The 19,040-nt window shown below is 36.1% G+C and overlaps 1 protein-coding gene and 1 non-coding gene across 3 annotated transcripts in view; both read right to left on the reverse strand.

The window, feature by feature from the left end:
- Window positions 1-1,927: 1,927 nt before the first annotated feature.
- The window catches only part of carm1 (coactivator-associated arginine methyltransferase 1), an 18,350-nt gene continuing 1,237 nt past the window's right edge, over window positions 1,928-19,040 (reverse strand). The window contains exons 2-16 of one of the 2 annotated variants that reach the window (XM_051106183.1): window positions 15,872-15,997; window positions 15,456-15,562; window positions 15,045-15,149; window positions 14,528-14,638; window positions 13,994-14,171; window positions 12,452-12,542; window positions 12,199-12,280; window positions 11,096-11,181; window positions 10,847-10,936; window positions 9,477-9,614; window positions 9,297-9,386; window positions 9,105-9,217; window positions 8,881-8,961; window positions 6,584-6,652; window positions 1,928-3,624 (exon numbers count right to left, since the gene is read on the reverse strand). In XM_051106183.1, the coding sequence (XP_050962140.1) occupies window positions 3,485-3,624; window positions 6,584-6,652; window positions 8,881-8,961; window positions 9,105-9,217; window positions 9,297-9,386; window positions 9,477-9,614; window positions 10,847-10,936; window positions 11,096-11,181; window positions 12,199-12,280; window positions 12,452-12,542; window positions 13,994-14,171; window positions 14,528-14,638; window positions 15,045-15,149; window positions 15,456-15,562; window positions 15,872-15,997 (1,607 nt within the window). In that variant the 3' untranslated portion in view covers window positions 1,928-3,484. Of the gene's footprint in view, window positions 3,625-6,583; window positions 6,653-8,862; window positions 8,962-9,104; window positions 9,218-9,296; window positions 9,387-9,476; window positions 9,615-10,846; window positions 10,937-11,095; window positions 11,182-12,198; window positions 12,281-12,451; window positions 12,543-13,993; window positions 14,172-14,527; window positions 14,639-15,044; window positions 15,150-15,455; window positions 15,563-15,871; window positions 15,998-19,040 lie in introns of both variants that reach the window. The other variant, XM_051106182.1, reaches the window with a different exon arrangement.
- Window positions 11,288-11,485, reverse strand: LOC127163614 (small nucleolar RNA SNORA74). The gene has a single exon (XR_007827501.1). It is a non-coding gene; the product is annotated as a small nucleolar RNA SNORA74 (small nucleolar RNA).

Below are 19,040 nucleotides of genomic sequence, written 5' to 3' on the forward strand. Positions count from 1 at the left end.
CACTGTATGGATGTGAACACTTAAAGGAAAAGTCCAATTCCAGAACAATGATTAACAGATAATGTACTCACCCCTTTGTCATCCAAGATGTTCTATCATTCTTCAGTCGTAAAGAAATTATGGCTTTTGAGAAAACATTTCAGCATCTTTCTCCATATATTGGAGTGATATGGTGCCCCAATTTTGAATTTCCAAAATGCAGTTTAAATGCGGCTTCAAACGAAGGGTCTTATCTAGCGAAACGATCGGTTATTTTCATAAAAATAATACAATTTATATCCTTTTTTTTTTTTCACTCGTCTTGTCTTGCTCTGCCTGGACTGTTTTTCTGGTTCATGACAGTTAGGGTATGTCGAAAAACTCCCATCTCATGTTCTCCCTACATCACTGTTTTACCTTGTAAGGGTGTTTGATCTTCTTTGCATAGACTGGGTCGGCACTTCTGCAGTGATGTAGGATAATTTTTAAATATTTTTTAAAGTTGAGGGAGAAAATACGATTTTCGACATACCCTAACTGTTTTGAGCCAGAATACACAGAGTTCAGGAAGAGCAAGACAAGCATTTGAGATTAAAAAGTATATAAATTGTATCATTTTTATGAAAATAACTGCATTTTGGAAGTTCAAACTCGGGGCACCATATCAGTCCATTATATGGAGAAAAATCCTTAAATGTTTTCTTCAAAAAACTATTTCTTTATGACTGAAGAAAGAAAGACATTAACATCTTGGATGACAAGGGGGTGAGTACATTATCTGTAAATTTTTGTTCTGGAAGTGGACTTCTTTAAGAAATTTATCAAAATATCACAAAAGCAGCTAATATTGTTTTGAAATATGAGGGTGAGTAAATCCTAATTTAGTTTCAGGTTAATTGTTCTTCTCAAAAAGCATTTAAAGGGACAGTACACCCAAAAATTCTCTCATTCTCAACCCTCATGTTACACCCATCCACATTTTATGGGTCTGGCTTCCGGTGTCATCCGCATCCAAAACAGCTAATTTTGCTGTTTAATATTGCAAATTGGTGTGTCTTAACATATTTTAATGTATTATCTTAATTATGAGCACACTGAATTGTAGTGCAAACAGTTTTACCGTTTACTGCACGTTATTATTCTTATTTCCCTATAGCGGCTAATGAACCGCAAGTCTCACCCATAGGCTTACTTCCTATTTGAAGAATAAGGTGGAGATGACTTTCCTTCTTCCGTCAATCCAGTCCAATCTGCGCTTTTTCATAAAACAAAAGTAGACAGTGACCAGCAGCTGACAAACAGAAAGGACAAGTGCCTTTAAATGAGTCCCTATGAGTAATAGTACTATTCTGTATTCTTTGTATTAAAAAAAGACAAAAGTAATTGTTGAAATTGTGCACTGGCTGCTTTAATTATATGGAAAAGAGCAGATTAGAAGGCAAAATTTCTCCTTTTTGTTTCACGAAAGACAGAAAGATAGAAAGTCATACGGGTGTCAAACAACATGAAATAATACAGAATTTTCTATAACACTTTACAATAATGTTCTTTACAATAATATCAATATTTTTGCAGCTTTTATCTTGGTTAATGTGCATTTCTACATACTTTCTAGCACATTTCAAGTTGTATAAACTAATATAATCTAAACACAAAAACGAATAAAAATGCTATATTTATAAATTGACATTAACCATAATAAATGCTGTCAAAAATTATACCAAAAGCATATAAACAAATGGAACGCCAATGTAAAGTGTTACATTTGCCATCTATAACCAATCCATGGGTGCGTTTCCCAAAAGCAAATGGCCGCAAGTTCCATCGTTCCCAATAGAGTTCAATAGAACTTGCGACCACAGTTAGCTAACGGCACTTTTGGGAAACGCACCCCAGATCATCATTCATATCATCCATGAGACGAAACAAATGCTACTGTAAGCAGCCACACTTTGGGACTTCTCCATCAACATTTAATTTGCTCCTTTTTGTCTGTTGCTTTTTTTGTGAAAGAAAACAAAAACAAAACAAAAAGTTAATTCTACAAACTAGCAGGCATGGTTGTTTTCATCTCATGATTGTTGCTAAATCAAACTGAATTAACTGGAAAAAAAAAAAAAAAAAAAAAAAGTGACTGGAAGCGGTGCATACGACTTCAGAGTCTTGGATGGGGCTATTGTCATTATCATATCCCCGGTGTGGGACAGGGGAAGGAGGGAGAGAGGGGAGGAAAAGAGGAGGAAAGTTATAGCTAGTCAGGCATCACTTGATCTCCTCCTTTCCTCAGCAAGTCTCACAACACACAGAAGTTGACAAGAAAAGGGCTCGGGGGGATGTAAACTAGGATACTGCAATTCCTGCTGCAGCGGTCAGTGTGTGTCCACGGACCTCACTGTTTATGTCATTCATCCATCTGTCTTCCTCCCCCAAGTGCCGACTGTCCATCCCAGCAGTCCGTCCGCAGTCCTCCTTTGCTGGTAATGGAGGGTTTCGATGCTGGTCTTTGTATTCCTTAAACCTCAGTGTCCTTATAATTGACTAACAATGAATCCGCCAATTTATAAGTCAGATTTGCGCCGCGTCGGAGCCGGAGGTGGACAGAAGCAGTCTCGATAATCCACGCTCAGAATTCACCTCAGGGAACACCAAGCGACACACATAAATCTGGGACTGCACTACATTAAAACACACAGTCAGAAATGGAATGAAAAGTAAGACGATGTCTATCTACACTATGGTTGTCTACCGGCAGGATCCAGCGGTGCTGCTCTAGTAGTCGAAATGAACCTTGTGAGCAACTACAGCACGTGTCCGTCTCTTCCGGTGAGGTTGCGAACGTCGAGGTGAGTCGAGATGGCCGTCAAAAGCACATGCTGAGAGAATCGAGATGCGATAGCTGAGGGTGAAGTGGCAAGATCCTGCAATATATCTCAAATTCATATCAACAGTCAATGATGGCGGTTAAAAATAAAGTGGGAGTTCATGAAGTAAGGGGGGAACATGTGCACATTTGTAAAGCATTTATATATATATAAAAAAGAAAAATCTAAATGTGTCCCGTCAGCGTTCTTCCGAACGAGTCCTTTTCGTTGAGTCTCTGGTTTGTGCTTTTTCAGCATGCTTACAGACAAGTGCTGCCTCCTAGTGGCTGGTTGTGGAGCAGGCGCTGTGTGTTGGGTTGGGGAGAAAAAGTAACAATGATACACCTCAGATGTGTCGAACTGGCCGAATGCCTGCGCACGCTAATGTTATAGGGCCGCGGGACGGATATGTAAGAATAAAACACCAGTGAGAGAAACGGAGTTTAGAATATATATATATACGTATACATGTATATCTATATATAGAGAGAGCGAGAGAGAGACTATAAAGTGATGGTCAGAGACTGGTGTACTGGTTTTGGTATTCTGAATTTGGCTGCGGTCAGTTTGCAGGGGTTGGGGAGGTAGGGTTGGGGGGAGGTGGGTGAGGGGGTAATTGGACATGCAGAGGCCGTCCTTTGGCCTTAGCTCCCGTAGTGCATGGTGTTGCTGGGGATGGCCATAGGCGATGCCATGGAGATAGCCGGGCCGCCCATGGTGAACTGGTTGGTGACGGGGTAATAAGGACTGCTGCTGCTGGGACCTTGCTGGGCAGTTGTGGCCCCTGAAAGGAGATACAAAAAAGATTAGATCACTTGTATTAATGAACGTGTCGTTTCTAAGTTTAAAGTATGCTTAGGTTTTTATTAGGGCTGTGAGTTTAAAGCGGTAACTTAATTAGTTATGAAAAAAATAACGTGATTAAAATATTTTAACGCAGTTAACGCGTTTTTAATATATTAATATAGTTTACTGTTGACATACATGATGTAGGGCAACAACTCCATAAGTGCAGTTATGAAAAAAAAAAAACCTGTATGTGTTTTGTCTCGTATTTATATACATCACATATCACACAGGCAGCATGACCAATATGACAACTGCTGATTTTGTCTCAATCTACCATTTGTGATTTTATACAACAGTTCAGTAAATAAGAAGTTGATATTGTGTTACACTTTAAACACAATATTATGTTTTTGCTCAATTTCGCAGAACATATGTGACCTTGGACCACAAAACCAGCCTTAAGTTGCTGGGGTATATTTGTAGCAATAGCCAAAAAAACATTGTATGGGTCAAAATTATAGATTTTTCTTTTATGCCAAAAATCATTAGGATATTAAGTAAAGATCATGTTCCATGAAGATATTTTGTAAAATTCCTACTGTAAATATGTCAAAACTTAATTTTTAATTAGCAATATGCATTAGCAAGAGCTTCATTTGGCGAATTTTAAAGTCGATTTTCTCAATATTTTGATTTTGCACCCTCACATTCCATATATTCAAATAGTTGTATCTCGGCCAAATATTGTCCTATCATAACAAACCATACATCAATGGAAAGCTTGTTTATTCAGATTTCAGATGATGTATAAAGCTCAGTTTCGAAAAATTGACCCTTATGACTGGTTTTGTGGTCCAGGGTCACATATTACCTTTGAAGCCATAGCAGAATTGTTGCACATCTTCGAGCGACACAGCTGCAATTAGTTTCTGAATGAATCCACGTTTTGAACGAATCTTGTGAATCAATGATTCAAAGGCCCGTGCATAGAGAATGAATCAGCCGTTTTAACGAATCAAATGAATGATTCATAATGACTTTTACCGATTTTATGCTGAAGCAAATAAAATATCTCTTTCCAAAGCTACTATTTGCAATGTCTACTTGCTACTTTCTCATTTAACACAATAATAGCTTTAAATAATCTTTTGTGGGTATTTTCACATTTTTATTTATTTTTAATCGACTGACAGCCCTAGTTTTTTTTTGTAAGCTGTGATACTCCTATAGTGTGTGAGAGAGACATTTTTTGGTACTAACAAGTTGGTCCACAAGGTGGAATGTGTCGAGTGCCTGTGTTTACACCCAACCAAATGGAGCATATTTTGAAAGTCTGTGTGTTTCGGGTGTATATGTAGGTTCAGTGTTTGTCTGACCACTAAAGTATATAATCACCATTGGGGATGTTCAAAACAGTTTTTTTTTTTTTTTAAGTCTGTGTAAAGCAATATGAAATATGTGACCCTGGACCACAAAACCAGTCATAAGGGTAAATTTTTCTAAATTGAGATTTATACATCACATGAATAAAAAGCTTTCAATTGATGTATGGTTTGTTAGGATAAGACAATATTTGGCTGAGATACAATACTGAATATATGGAATCTGAGGGTGCAAAAAAAATTTAAATATTGAGAAAAATCTCTTCCAAATGAAGTTCTTAGCAATGCATATTAGTAATCAAAAATTAAGTTAAGTTTTGATATATTTACAGTAGGAATTTTACTAAATATCTCCATGGAACATGATCTTTACTTAAAAGCGACTTAAGACTTAAGGTTTTGTGGTCCAGGGTCACATGTGTGTTCGGAGTTCTGAGTCACACCCAAAAATGTGTTATTAACCACCCAGCCAAATCTGATGATTAATGATTAAAAACAAAAAAAACAAAAAAAAACAAAAAAAAAACAACAATGACAACACCCAAGTAAATTAAGCAGGGATGCACAATATTATCGGACCGATATCAAAACCGGCTGATAATGGCTTTAAATGTAAATATCGGCATATGAAAAATTGTGCCGATACGTCTTGCCGATAAAAGGAGCAACTCAGGGTGCGCTAGCGATTAGATCATGCCAGCAGTGTGGCTCATTTTAAATAGTCAAATAATCAGTATAATTAACCTGGTTTCAGGTTCATTTTACCCTGATCGGCTTTTATGTAAAACGCTTTAAAAATAACTAAACGGAAAGACTAGAAGAGAACAAAAAGATTTTTTTTAAACAACACAGCAACTTGAAAATACAACACTCATGGTTTGAGGACAAATACAGTGAGGCTATTCACACGGTAGTTGCCAAAGATATCAATCTGCAGGCAGTCAGCACACACTACCAGTACTGTAAAGGCCTATTCATATCACACCAAGCACAAATGTTCAGTGCAACACGATATTAAACAGCTTCACACTTTAAAAGCGTGACAATGTTGTTATACTGATATATATTATCAGTTTACCCAGTGTGGAGAGAAAAATAAATGTGAAATTCTGTTATTTTCACTCCTTTTCCAAACCCATAAAGCTCATTTATCCTCAGAACACAAATTAAGCTGTTTTTAATATTGTCATTATCACAGAAGCTCAGACTTGCTTGACACATTAGAACCAAATGGGTTTGTTCTTGCACTTCAAGCAAGCACATTTGAGCTTCTGTTTAATGTGTGCTGATCAGTGTTTATATATGAATAAAAGCTTTTACAAAAGCTTTTACACTTTATGTCTATGTAATTTCATATGCATGAAAGTGTGGACTTTAAGTGTCTGGAAAAAAAGAGAGAGAGAGAGAATATGAAAAAAATTTTCATTTGTATTCTGAGGATGAACACAAGTCTTATTTTTCCTTTTGATTCAAATGTGACAGAAGTTAAATTTTTGGGAGAAATATCAATTTATCTGTAAGAGTCCAGGTCTTGTTTTATTCTGTGAAGACAGTAAGAGCAGAGACACTCACCCTGGACGATTCCGGTGCTCATTATAGAACCCATTCTGGAGTGAGTGTGATTCACAATCCCCGTGTTCACTGGAGGGGAAAAAAGACATCTCTTTTCAATTTACACAAGAACAAAATGTGATATACATGAAACACATGAATATTTGACATGAAGCTAACCTAGGCTGTGATATAGATAATCTTGAACTGTAGTGCCATTATGTAGAAAACAATAACAAATATAAAAATATATATATAATTATTAACTGTACTAGAAGGGTATTAGAAGAAATATTAAAATTAGCATTTAATAGCATACATTAAAGGGGCCATATTTTCTACCCTTTTTTCCCCCTGAGGTACAATTATAAATTATGTTTTGACTTATTATTATGGCCATATTCTACTCACTCCCCGACCTTCATAATTTAGTGGTAGTTCACCCAAAAATGAAAATTTCCCATGATTTACTTACCCTCAAACCATCCTAGGTGTATGTCAGAGTTACATTAAAAAAGATCCTGGCTCTTCCAAGCTTTATAATGGCTGTTGATTTTTTGAAGCAAAATAAAATGCATCCATCCATCATAAAAAGTACTCCACACAGCTCCAGGGAGTTAATAAAGGCCTTCTGAAGCAAATCAATGCGTTTGTGTAAGAAAAATATCTATATCTAAAACTTTATGAACTGTAATCTCTAGCTTTGGCTAAATGTCATACATGCATTCATGAGAGAGTGGTGTTTGAGCGAAGACCTAGGATGCATGTGTAGCGTAAGCTCTGGTGAGAATATTCTAGTCTCTTGAAAACCAGCAACGTTTTTTTTACAGCAAAGGAAAACCAGTCTCCTCTTAGCTTATATCGAAATCCTCCAACACTTTTCTTTGTTTTGTAAATCCTCATTTGGTACTTATAATTCATGACTTGTGTTTTGTTTTGCACTCTCCTCTGTGCCCTCCAAGTTCGTCACTTCCACATTCGGCTACATCATCCGCTGAAACGCCACTCTCGTGAACGCACAAAAGCTAGAGATCATGGTTTATAAAATTTTAAGTACGTATATTTTTCAGAAGGCCTTTATTAACCCCCTGGAGCCTTGTGGAGTACTTTTTATGACGGATGGTTACAATTTATTGGACTTCAAAAAACCAACAGCCATTTACTGCCATTATAAAGCATGGATAAGCCAGCACACCTTTTAATACAACTCAAATTGTAATCGTATTTAAAAATAAAGTCACATATACCTAGGATGGTTTGAAGGTAAGTAAATCATGGGCAATTATTTATTTTTTTGTTTTTTTTTTACTGCTGCTGCACCTTTAACGCTTCTATACGTAATTACCTATTTAAAATGGGAAATGCATCACTCAGTAATCTACCACACTGTGAAGTTTCTGGTCACCACTGATGAGTACACATGGACGATTGTGTTTTCCAACGTCAGAAAATCCAGAATGAGCCATTTTAGAAGCTTAGCCATTAAAAAAAAAAAAAGGTCTATATGGACTGGGGAGGTGTTGAGTTGAGCAGGTTACACTATTTTTATTCTTATCTCAAAAGATCAAGTTAAAGATCAAAATGTGATCCTTCATGATGTGGCCCCTTTAAAAGTATAATATTATTTATTTATTTATGTTTTTATCTCGGCCTTAAAGGGACAGTTTACCCAAAAATTAAAATTCAGTCATTTACTCGCCCTCATGATGTTCCAAATCTGCCTGATTTCCATTTATCTTTGGAACACAAATGAAGATATCAATATTCTCAAATCAATTTTGCTTATCCACTGAAGCATCAAAGTTTTGGCGGCATGGCTTTTCAAAGTACAAAAAGATTGCATAGAAGTAATCCATATGAATCTTCAATATGAAAAGACAATCACTTTATATGAAATGGATTTAAATTTACACTTTTAATCATAAATAAACATTAATCAGCACACATACATAAAGCTAAACTATGGTAAACACAAACTCAAACAAATGTGCTTGCTTGAAATACATACAGCAATGAGGTTTGAGATTCCGGATTACTTATACCGTGTCTTTTCGTACTTTTGTCTTTTTTGTATTGACTTTCAATGGATGGACAACAAAGAAAAAAAGATTATTAACAAGAAACAACTTAATTTGTGTTTCAAAGTTGAACTAAAGTCTTATGGATTTGGAACGACATGAAGGTGAGGAACTGATGCTATTTTCATTTTTTGTTTGAAAAGTCACTTTCAAAAAGCACCACAGAGCTAATTTCACTTCTCATATATGTGTATGTGTGAGCGTGTGTGTAAATATCCATACGTGCATGCGTGTCTGTACCAATGGGGATGAGATTATTGTGGGACACTGTCGTCCCACTGCCGCCAATGACAGTGCTGAGATCATAGGCTGCCGGCATCCCTGACAGACACAGACAGAGCAAAATTTTAGTGGCATCACTCTAGTAGCTGGATGAGAGGAACTCCAGCTAACTGATGTATATCTAAAAAAAAAAAAAAAAAAAAAAAAGGTCTGATTTTATAAGAGGTTTCCTGGTGCTGTACCTGACACAGCCATGCCTTGGCTCATGCTGTAGGTTCCCCCAGTGTTCCACATGTTCTCTGAGGGGGACGAATAGTGTGAACCTGGAGGCGGGGCGGGTGTTGTGCCCGTGTACCTGCAGAACACAGCACAGCGTAAGCAACACAAACTGCAGATGTCCTATTATTGTTTTCCAAAGCAATGCGTCCACTCACCGGAAGAAGGGGTTCTTGAGATCTAATAGATTACTGGACTTGGAGCCTGTCTGGTCTACTTGAGCAACAATACTAATGTCATAGCTTTGTCTGTGAGAGGAAGTGGAAGCAAATGAGACCACGGGAAGTAAAAAGCGAAACAGCCTGAGGGCTAAAACACAAAGGATTGTGCATGCTCACCTCTTGTTGGCGATTAAAAGTGCAGTGCCTGACATTGTGTCCCCTGCCTTGGCAAAGAGAGGCGACTGCAGCAGACAGCGCACCTGGTACCAGTGAGTGAGGGGTTCTGTGGGGGCCGTAGACAGCCACACTGTCATCCTGTTTAGAGAGACAAAGCACAAGAGCATGCCTTTAAAACGTTCAAATTACAAAACATTTAAACAGTTACCTTCATATCCAAGTATTCAAATAGTTTTAAAATCATGAGGATATTCCCATACGTTGAAAAACAGTTGGAAACGTTGAAAAATTACATATATTTGATCACACAACTACTTAAAGAGTTCACCCAGAAATGAAAATTCAGTCATTAATTGCTCACCCTCATGTCGTTTCAAACCCATAAGACCTTCGTTCATCTTCAGAACATAAATTAACATATTTCTGATGAAATCTAAAAGCTGCATAGACAGCAATGCAACTGTCACCTTCAAGGCCCAGAAAGATAGTAAGGACATCATTAAAGTAGTCCATCAGTGGTTCAGCTGTAATGTTATGAAGCTACGAGAACACTTTTTGTGTGCAAGGAAAACAATTATTATGACTAACTTCAACAGTTTCTTTTCTTTCATGTCAGTCTTCACATGTGTGTTGTACATGGACTTTTTTAATAATGTCCTTACTACCTTTCTGGGCCTTGAATGTGTCAGTTGTGTTTATGTAGGATCAGAAAGCTCTCCAATTTCATCAAAAATATCCTAATTTGCGTTCAGAAGATGAATGAAGGTCTTACGGGTTTGGAACAACATGAGGGTGAGTAATTAATGACAGAATTTAACTTAAACTTAACTTAAACTAACACTTTATATTCATTAAAATGTATTTGGTGGAATGATTAAAATTTGAACTGATGTAAACAAGTCACCATTCAAGTACCAATAAAATATTTGTAAGATCTGGAAATAAAATATTACAAAAATAAATAAATAAATAAATAAATAATGGTAACTTGGTTCATTTCAGTGGTCCACAAACATTTAGAATTACACATCAACACACTAAACAAACTTTTAAAAACAAACTGACATCTTATTTGCATTGTGACAAAATTATTATTGAAAAAAAAACCCAATAATTAAAAATGAAGTAATTTTTAATTAATAATACATTAATTTTAATGTTGACTGAAATAGACCAAAATCAGATCTGAGCACAACAGTGTGAATGCAAAGAGAACCCGATTTCTTTATAAAACAAAAGACTAAAATAGATCTGATCCAGAGTGAAATCAGAGAAAACCAGGTTATTTCACTTTAAAATGGTCTGAATTTGGTTCTGTGAGAGAGGACAGAAGTGTGAAAACACTGTGAAGAGAATATACTGGAACTTACACTGATCCAATGAATGCGACATCAAACCAAAAAGCCAGCCCATGTACAAGCCCTGAATGCATCATGTGGAATTTGAAGGGAATTTCTATCCTGGAAAATGTTAAAAAAAAAAAAAAAAAAAGAAAAAAGAAAAAAAAAAAAGGAATGTATAAAAATGTGACAGTCTGAAAGACTTCTATTTATACTTTTCCATTATACCAAAAGGCTGCATTTAAATGTAACAAAATGATGCATTTGGAGGAACCGTACTTGTAGAGATCCTCTTCTTTAGCTTCTAAAAAGTTCACTGTATATTTCACCGATTTGGCCATCAGAATCCTGATATCAAAAGTGTCCTGAAAGAAAATCAGAGAATTATTGAGACAAGGGTATCACGATATATAAAGCTCAGTCCTGAATGCAGAAGAGGACAGAGCAATTTTGAATAAAACAAACTGACATGCTGTGAGGCCTCTTGTCAAGGACTGAGCCACAGTAAATCAGACTCAGTCCTAGCTCAAAGGGCTCTCCCGCCTCAGCCTGAACTCTGAAGGATGCTACAACAGCGCCCCCTGGAGCCAGACCAGAGCAGGTCACTGTCCCAGCAGTGTAACACCATTACAGGCACGGCAAATGCCTGAACAGCTGACTACTGCTGGACATAATCCACACACACAGACTGTAAACTACAATTTTGATGTCTGAAACTCTTTGGACTGAAAATCCAAACACAACTGACAACATAATTAGCTTCTCAAATGCACGAAAGCGGATAAAGTAGCTCTGACGGATTTGGATCCTACAGAAAATCAGCAACCAAAATTACACCGGTAGAGTTGTTGCACACATAAACATGTGCTTCATAGACCTTCCTTGATGGGTCTAAATTCATCACATACCCTCTGACCACACACAAACAGTGAGCTCAGGAACCTGGACCACAAAGTAAAGCCTTTCATCACTTGCACAAAAGCGAGCATACATACTTCACCTCAGTCTTCTATATTATACTGCCCCTGAATCCAGTTTCCTAATCCATAAAGCATGCTGCCTTTCTCCATTTCCCAGAAACATCCTCACTGTTCTCATTTGGGCTCAAGTTTGTAACCCAATCCTGTCCGTATTTACCCCCAAGCCCTCACCGCTCATCTATAACCAGTGAGGACTCGGAAACAAATCTCCAGTTACCTTCATACTTCACAAACTGTTTTTCAGTGTACTCTTTCCTCTTAAGGCACAAACACAAGCCCGTGTGTTTATGGCTTTCTGACCTAAGAACTTTCCAAGATGTGGCTAACTCTAAAAAGCTAGCATGTATTTATGAATTAGCTTGCACACACCCAATCCACCAGTCATTCCCTCCCATTGCTCACCACAATCGGCTGTCTGAAGTATTCGTCTACTGCAGCTCCTCTCAGCGCAGACAGATCCACCCCATGGAAAGATGGCTGGTACCTGAAAGAATCAGTTTTGTAAGTATAAACACAGAAGGAATGATCCAGAGTTACATCTTCGTCATCTTAGTCTGTTTATTCACACTTTCAGACTATTCAGACTATTATTTGACATCTGTATCTTTGCTCTCCCCACACCCAATGTCCTTTTTCCTCATTTTAGAAAACACACCAGAAATTGGCCTTTGTAAACTGCTCCATGTAAAGCTGCTCATCTGTGAAAGGGGCGAGGTGAACGTCTCCAATTGTGGGAAACATTTTGCCTGTAAATACAACAGAGGTGTGTTATGTACAAATATTGAGACATGTATGTACAGTTGAGGTCAAAAGTTTACATACACCTTGAAGAATCTGCAAAATGATAATTATTTTACCAAAATAAGAGGGATCATACAAAACGCATGTTGTTGTTTATTTAGTACTGACCTGAATAAGATATTTCACATAAAAGACGTTCACATATAGTCCACAAGAGAAAATAATAGTTCGGTTTATAAAATTGACAGTTTAAAAGTTTGATTCTTAGTACTGTGTTGTTACCTGAACGTTTGGTTTTGTTTAGTGATAGTTGTTCATGAGTCCCTTGTTTGTCCTGAACAGTTAAACTGCCTGCTGTTCTTCAGAAAAATCCTTCAGGTCCCACAAATTCTTTGGTTTTTCTGTATTTTTGTGTATTTGAACCCTTTCCAACAATGACTGTATGAATTTGAGATCCATCTTTTCACACTGAGGGACTCATATGCAACTATTACAGAAGGTTCAAACACTCACTGATGCTCCAGGAGAAAACACAAAGCATTAAGAGCTTTGAATTTAGGGTAAATGTAACTTATTTTGTCTTCTGGGAAACATGCAAGTACCTTTTGTAGCTTCTGAAGGGCAGTACTAAATGAAAAAATATGATATTTAGGCAAAATAAGAAAAATGAACACATCTTCATCCTGTTCAAAAGTTTTCACCCCCGGCTAAAGCATTGTTTTTCCTTCTGGAGCATCAGTGAGTGTTTGGACCTTCTGTAATAGTTGCATATGAGTCAGTTGCCTCAGTGTGAAAAGATAGATCTCAAAATCATAGTCATACATCACGGAGACGTCTATTTGACGTCTGCATTTACATCTGGAAGACGTATTTTTTGATGAGTGTTTGCTCATCTGCAATACGTCTATAGGACATTTCCTATCAGATGTCCAATAGATGTCTATTAGATGTCTTTAAGATGTTTATTATTTAGAATGAATTTAAAACCGACATTTTACAGACATCTGTCAGATGTTTGTACACAGCAGATGCTTTCCAGATCAAGTGATCTTTAACTGACATCTTGCAGACGTATATGTGCTTTTAAAAATGGGATCTGGGATCACTTAAAACAACAACAACAACAACAACAACAACAACAACAACAACAACAAAACACAGCTGTGGATCATTCAGGTAACAACACAGTATTAAGTTTATGTAAACTTTTAAATGGGTTAATTTTTATAAATTCAACCATTATTTTCTCTTGTGGATTATGTGTAAACCTCTTTTATGTGAACTACCTTACTCAGGACAGTACTAAATAAAAAATAACATGCATATTGTATGATCCCTCTTATTTTGGTAAAATAATTAACATTTTGCAGATTCTGCAAGGTGTATGTAAACTTTTGACCTGATATTCAACTGTAAGTCAGTCTCTTGTTGTTTTCATTTAAACAAAACAAGTTACCGTTGGGCTTGAGGAATTTCTTGGCATGCAGATAGCTTTCCAGCATCCTTTCGTTGAACAGCATGTAGCCCATGGGTTCAGAGATAATTATGTCCACCTGCTCGGGTAGGGTTACTTCCTCCACTTTCCCAGGAATCACCACAACACGCTCCGACAGTCTGTTACTGTTCACAAGAACCTGTGGACGCACAATTATTAGCATTACTACTCCTACTACTTAGCATGACAATGCCAAAAGCAATCTTACTATGAAATTGTGCATTTGGTAGAATACCAGCTTCTTGGTAACAAAAAATAAATAAATAAATTAAAAAAAAAAAAAAAAAATCGATTTTTGTCAAGCATTCAGATCCTTTTAAACGAGAAGAATAAAAAAAAAAAACCCACCAGAATAGATTATATATTTTAATATTATATAATAAAAGTTTACTAAAGTGTATTAGATCATCATACTTTTTCGGTACAGATATCCCACATCACTCAATTCCCTGCATATTTGTAAATTATTAAGTGTGATTGATGAATCTGTCATACCTCTGCATGCTGAGCCATGGTACTGGCCTCCACAGCATAAACTTTACGGGCACCAGCCTGGGCTGCGAAAAACGATAGAATCCCAGAGCCACAGCCTACATCCAGAATCACCTGAAATGCAAAGCACAGACAGGGAAGAATGAGAACAAGAATCACATGATGACACAAAGAAAGTCCAAACTACAGCTTTAATGTAATAGTAATTCATTCAGAGAAGTATTCACTAAAAAATAACCTTTTTAAATAAAGTGGACTCAATTGTCCATTTCCACTTAGTTGTAGTAGGTCAACTGTTCCAGTTTTAGATATTTTGTTCTGGACAACATCAAAGCTAAAAGTCAAGGTCGTAATAGCCAAAATGCCTGAATAATGAGTTTCTTTTTTCAATGGAGAACAATAAATGCTACAATAAGCACAATGTAAGCAGTTCTAAAATTACTCAACTCCATGCTATCTACAAAGAAACAAACCACAATCTATACAGTAACATATGCATCAACAAGAGAAATAACGCTACTTTATCTTTGAAGTCAGTATGATTCTGGAGGATGGCCCGTTGATATGTTCCAGTTCGCACATAATCCTGCATCATGTTTTGTTGCTGAGAGAGGTAGCCATAAAACTGAAGAAAAAAAAAAAAACAGAGAAAGAGGGCATTCATATCATGCTACTTCTGTTGATGTGACATGTCAAGTAGTAGTAGTATGTTTTTATTTAATGCCATGTCAGCATCTTCAGCTATTTTCATGGAAAAAAGAACTCAAACATACAAGTATAGCAAATATAATAAAAACCAGCAAACAAACTCTTACAAGTCAAATAAAAGGTAGCCTGGACTCGTTTTGCAAAAGGTTGCAAAACAGGAATAAAACGGGTTCATCACACGACAGTGTGTTTTGTTTGTGCAAGTTAATTAAAAGAAACACACCTGGAAATACTGTACAGCTGAAGACTCCTCCGTCCTGTCACTAAAGACTGAGCGTTCGCCCCCATGTCCACGGCAATTCTTCAGGAGGTTATAAAACGACGAGAAATCTGGCAAATAAAACACCAGTGAATACATTAAGAGATCATGAGCTTCACAGCACCATGCCCTCATTCAGGTTTGCCCACAATTATTTAAATTAAAAGTTTGTACACAATGAGTGACTGCAGCTGTGCTCATCTGAATTTTAGTTAGTTTACAGTTTACAGTTCTAAAACTAAAACTTGTTTCACTTCATTTTCATAAGAGCTAACAGAGAAGTCAACTGAAAAGTGGAGTTCTAGACATTGGCTTGTCTGAATGTCTCTCAGTGACCTGATAAATTACCTGATGTTCTTGTAAAAGGTGGTGAGTTTTACCTGCTGGAGATGCAAACTGCAAGAGGACACTGTTACAGCCCAGAGTAATGATGAAGGACTGCTTCCCAACACGACTGCATTCTGTCTCTCGTGATACTGAACACTTAAAGACACACGTCTCCTCATCTGTGGAAGAAAACAAATGCATGGATGTTAATATGCCTTACCCTAAAACAGATCAATGTTTTATTATTATCCCTTGTTTACAATTTTCACTGAAGAAAAACTGAATAAACTGGTTACTTTTGAAGAATGTTTCAACAGTTTTTGTCCATACAGTGGAAGTCAGTGGGGTCCAAAACAACACTGGACCCTGTTGACTCTTTATACATACAATTTAACAGATAATGTTCTCACCCCCTTGTCATCCAAGACGTTCATGTCTTTCTTTCTTCAGTCGTAAAGAAATTATGTTTTTTGAGGAAAACATTTTAGAAATTTTCTCCATATAGTGGACTTCAATGGTGCCCACAGTCCAAAATACAGTTTAAATGCAGCTTCAAAGAGCTCTAAACGAACCCAGCCAAGGAAGAAGGGCCTTATCTAGCAAAACTATTGGTTATTTTCTTTAAAAAAAAAAAAAAAAAAAAATTACAATTTATATACTTTTTATCCTCAAAGGCTTATCTTGTCTAGCTCTGCGATGCGCATGTGTACTCCGTGCACTCCGGTTCAATACAGTTAAGGTATGTCGAAAAACTCCCATCTCAACTACAACCTACATCACTGCAGAAGAACCGACCCAGTGTTTAAAAAGTAAACATACAAAGAAGATCAAACACCCTTAACAAAAAAAGGTGAAACAGCAATGTAGTTCTATTTTGAAGTTAAAGGAGAAAATCAGATGGGAGTTGTTGTTGTTGTTTTTTTTTTAAGAAAATAACCGACCGTTTTGCTAGATAAGACCTGTCTTCCACAGCTGGGACCGTTTAGAGCCATTTGAAACTGCATTTTGGAAGTTCAAACTTGCGCCATAAAAGTCCATTATATGAAAAGAAGTGTTTTCCTCAAAAACCTCAATTTCTTTTGACTAAAGAAAGAAAGACAGGAACATTTTGGATGACAAGGGGGTGAGTAAATTATCTGTAAATATTTGTTCTGGAAGTGAACTAATCCTTTAAACTGTGGTTATACGGTAATCAATAAACCCACAAAAACAACAAAAAAACAAGATTACTACGCTTTAACTACAATTAAACCACGGTTAATTTTCGTAAGGGTTTACAACAAATTATGCCAAGTCCACCTACCACCCAAACAAACAAAAAAAAAAAAAAACTAGCAAATATAAAACTAAACTAGTCCTGTTCACAAACATTAACTTGGCCTTCTAACCACTGTAACAGTAAGTGGTAATACCAGGATGAAGGATTTTGTCATCTATTTGCCCAGCTGTTGTAGGATTAAGTCAAGCTTTCCATAGACAGATTAGGCTGGTATTCAATTATATAATTGAGTTGAAAACAAGTACAGTCACTGTGGCAGCTCAAGAAAATACCTTTTGAAAAGAGGGCAGGGGAATAAGGCAATGAAAATCCGAGCTGTAGAGTGATGCTTGGCATCTACCCTTCAGAACTGCTGACGGCTTTACTCTTTAGACTCCTAAAACATCCTAAAAGGCTAAACCACTGTTTTTAACAAGCTAAAGAGACAACAGGTTTACAACAAGCTTTACACTACAAGTCAAAAGTTTTTGTTTTTAGTGTTTTTTAAAGAAGTCTCTTCTGCTCACCAAGCCTGCATTTATTTGATCCAAAGTACAGCAAAAGGAGTAACACTGTGAAATATTTTTACTATTTAAAATAACTGCTTTCTATTTGAATCTATTTTAAAGTGTAATTTATTCCTGTGATCAAACCTAATTTTCAGCATCATTACTCCAGTCTTCAGTGTCTTATGATCCTTTAAAAGTCATTCTAATATGCTGATTTGCTGTTTAAGAAACTTTTTATTATTACTGTCAAGATTTAAAACAGTTTAGTACATTTGTTTCAGGATTCTTTGATGAACAGAAAGATCCAAAGATCAGCATTTATCTGAAATAAAAAGCTTTTGCAACATTATACACTATACCAAAAGTTTGAAGTCAGTGTGTGTAGCAAGGATGCTTTAAATGGCTCATAAGTGATGATGATAAAGACATTTATAATGTTACAAAAGATTTCTATTTCAGATAAACGCTGTTTGAACTTTATATTCAAAGAAACCTGAAAAATAAAAAATTCTACTCAGCTGTTTTTAACATAATAATAATAATAATAATAATATTATTATTATTATTATTATTATTATTATGTTTTTTTGAGCAGCAAATCAGAACATTAAAATGATTTCTGAAGGATCATGTGACTGGAGTAACGATGCTAAAAATTTAGCTTTGAAATCACAGGACAAAATTACATTTTAAAATATATTCAAATAGAAAACAGTTATTTTAAATAGTATCAAAATCCTACTGCTTTTGCTGTACTTTGAATCAAAAAATGAAGTTGTGAAGAGCAGAAGAGACTTCTTTAAACTTTTTTTTAATCTTACTGTTCGAAAACTATTGATAGTGTACTACAAGATAAACTTATTGTTTTCCACTGACAAAAATACAGTATAAAATTTCTTATTTATTTGGCAAACCCACACTCATTTTTGTTCAAAGTGATGAATTTCACCCTGTACTATTTCCTATGTAATACTGTACAGCCGCTTTGTCACAATTCTGTATTGTTAAAGGTGGTATATAAATAAAAGCGACTTGACTTGACATGCTGATACATACTTAGTAGACTTTATGTTGTTCGTTCTTTGTAAAGCGCACTGAACACTAGTTGAAATCACTACATGCAGTAAAGGCAGTTATTATTATTATTATTAGCAACCTTGTCAACGTCACAACAAGGTCAACAATCCAGGATGCATTAAGGGGCCAACCCGCTACATTTAGATTTAAAACACTCAATCCAACATTAGTGCAAATCATAATAATATTTCAATTCACTGTTAACTAATTTGTAAAAAGCAAACATAACTTTAGCACCTTTGCTGGCTCATAATGTTTACACAGCAATAAATATTTATTTTTAAACGTGCATAAAACGTGCAAAAACATCACTCTGTCACACAGTAATATGATTTTCCCCAAATAAACTTAGGCTTCCCACTAAAAAAAAATAATAAG

Source organism: Labeo rohita, chromosome 3 (genome assembly GCF_022985175.1).
Source record: "Labeo rohita strain BAU-BD-2019 chromosome 3, IGBB_LRoh.1.0, whole genome shotgun sequence".
Classification (NCBI taxonomy): Eukaryota; Metazoa; Chordata; class Actinopteri; order Cypriniformes; family Cyprinidae; genus Labeo; species Labeo rohita.